Source organism: Scardinius erythrophthalmus (assembly GCF_964197995.2).
Source record: "Scardinius erythrophthalmus genome assembly, chromosome: 9".
Classification (NCBI taxonomy): domain Eukaryota; kingdom Metazoa; phylum Chordata; class Actinopteri; order Cypriniformes; family Leuciscidae; genus Scardinius; species Scardinius erythrophthalmus.
In genome coordinates, this window is record NC_138229.1 from 487,501 (window position 1) to 490,000 (window position 2,500).

A 2,500-nucleotide genomic window follows, 5' to 3' on the forward strand; every position below is an offset into this window, starting at 1 on the left:
CACCAGAACTTTTCCCAGCAGCTCCTGCAGGATCACATCGCAGCCTGCAGCCTTCCTGAACACAACCTGATCAGCGTACGCTTCACACACTCTCACACACACACAGGGTCCGAAATTAACACCCGCCAAGCGCCAAATGCGGGTAGATTTTCCGTTTGGCGAGTAAATCTCAAAAGGCTATCCGCCACAGTGGCGGGTGAATGTTCATACCAAAATAATAAAATTGTCAGCGCGCACGCGCTCTTCTGCCTTTTAAGAACGTGCAGAGTGTGTGTGTGAGTGAGAGAGAGAGAGAGAGAGAGAGAGAGAGAGAGAGAGAGAGAGAGAGAGAGAGAGAGAGAGAGAGAGAGAGACAGAGAGAGAGCGCCACGGCCGCGCACTCAATATTCAGAGCGGACAAGCGTCAAGCTTCCCCGTACTTTTTGACAAGCGCACTTGACAGGGCGGCCAGAGCGTCTTTGCTGCTCAAGTCGGCGGCGGTGTGTACTTAACAGTTACAGTTAACGCTTTATCTGTTGACGGCGCTGAGGAAAAAGGACATGTGAAGCTCCCGCCACTGGAAGAAGCGGTCGCCGCCCGTTTGTGTCCTGCTCATCAAAGCCGTGCCGAGCGTCTTCAGCACTCGCGGATCGTGCATACTCCGCCGCTGGCCAGGCTGCCGTTCTTTTCTCGATAAAATTGGTTTTCTCATAGCGTTTGCAACGCAATATTCGTTCCCTTATCTCTCAGGGAACCGAGGTTACGTAAGTAACATAACCGAGTAGGCTACGTTCTGCCTTCCCTTCCACATGAGTCAGGAAACAAAACTGACAAAAAAAATTATTTCACCCCAATGATAGTAATATTTCATATATTTCTCTCATTTTGATCAATATATATATAGTTTTTTTATTATAGGCTACATTTCAATTTTTGCTCTGGACATTTTTTTTATGTTTGTATTCAACATAAAATGCCTACCTTATTATCTCAATTAAAAGTACTGAAATTAATGTATATGTGACAAAAAAAAAAAGCTGTTTATTATTTTGGCCGGTAAAAAAATATGCTTGGCTGGTGGATTTTTTCATCTACCAGTCCCTGTGGCAGGTGACCCAAAAAGTTAATTTCGGACCCTGCACACACAACCTGATCAGCGTACGCTTCACACACTCTCACACACACAACCTGATCAGCGTACGCTTCACACACTCTCACACACACAACCTGATCAGCGTACGCTTCACACACTCTCACACACACAACCTGATCAGCGTACGCCACACACACACACACAACCTGATCAGCGTACGCTTCACACACTCTCACACACACAACCTGATCAGCGTACACCACACACACACACACAACCTGATCAGCGTACGCTTCACACACTCTCACACACACAACCTGATCAGCGTACGCCACACACACACACACTGTATTTTTAATCACACATTTGTATTATAAAGAAAGAGTTGTAGTTAATAGATTCTTATTTATGGAAGCTTGTTTCCGCTATGGAATAAAAAAAAAAATCTCACAATTGTAATATTTCACAGAATTGATATAAACTCAAAATTGCTAGAAGTTTAAATATTGAGTTTAGTGAGTTTAAATATTCCAATTCTAACTTTATTTCTCACGTTGCATTTTATAAATGTCAGAAGTCACAATTGCATGTTTATTTTTAATTCTGTGGCAGAAACAAGCTTCCATACTTATTATCTTAATCAAACTTCATAAAGCAAACCTTTCAACGTAATAAAATAATATACAAACACTCCATATATATATATATTATGGTAAATAAATGATTTGTTAATTGCATTTACTGATTACATTAATAAAATATTTGTGGGTGTTTTTGTTGCATTGACACGTTGTGACCAGCAGGAGTCGCCAGAGCGATTCAGAACACTGAGCCATTTTCAGAACCAATTGATTCAGTTTCAGAAAGCTTCGTTTCTCCACACACACTCTCACTTAGATAGAAGTTTTCACATTTCATTTGAGGAATATCTCAAGCTTGTATTGGTTTGATCTGAATGATCTAAACTGTGATTGACCTTGTTCTCCGTGTGTGTGTGTGTGTGTGTGTTTCAGTGGACAGACGGCCCTCCTCCGGTGCAGATTCAAGCTCAGAACGGACCCACAACAAGCCTGGCGAGCCTGCTTTAAACACACACACACACTCTGACGGGGGACGAGCGAGACCCGCTGCCTTTGACCTTCAGATCTCTCTCCTGTGTTATTCAGATTTTAACTTATTGAGTTTGCTCTCGCTTCACGAGTGTTTGTGGACGAGGACGCCGGACGGCTCAGCTGACGTTACTGAACGCTGTCTTTGATCCTTATTTCGTGCTGAAAATGATTCGCTCACAGATCCAAGTGTGTGTGACGTCCAGCGGTGGTCTTCAGAAGAGCCGGACTTCTGTTCACTGAATCAGACTCTGAATCGTTTGCTTTGGAATCTTTTTAGTGAGTGTTTGATGTGAACGACACTCACTTACTGACCTTT

At 43.1% G+C, this 2,500-nt stretch overlaps 1 protein-coding gene across 2 annotated transcripts in view; it reads left to right on the top strand.

Moving 5' to 3' along the window:
• The window catches only part of mau2 (MAU2 sister chromatid cohesion factor), a 27,736-nt gene that overhangs the window by 24,824 nt on the left and 412 nt on the right, over positions 1 to 2,500 (top strand). For both annotated transcript variants that reach the window (XM_081375396.1, XM_081375397.1), the window contains 2 exons: positions 1 to 75; positions 2,086 to 2,500. The exon at positions 1 to 75 is cut by the window's left edge and continues 53 nt beyond it; the exon at positions 2,086 to 2,500 is cut by the window's right edge and continues 412 nt beyond it. In XM_081375396.1, coding sequence (XP_081231522.1) covers positions 1 to 75; positions 2,086 to 2,160 — 150 coding nt within the window. In that variant the 3' untranslated portion in view covers positions 2,161 to 2,500. The remainder of the gene's footprint in view (positions 76 to 2,085) is intronic.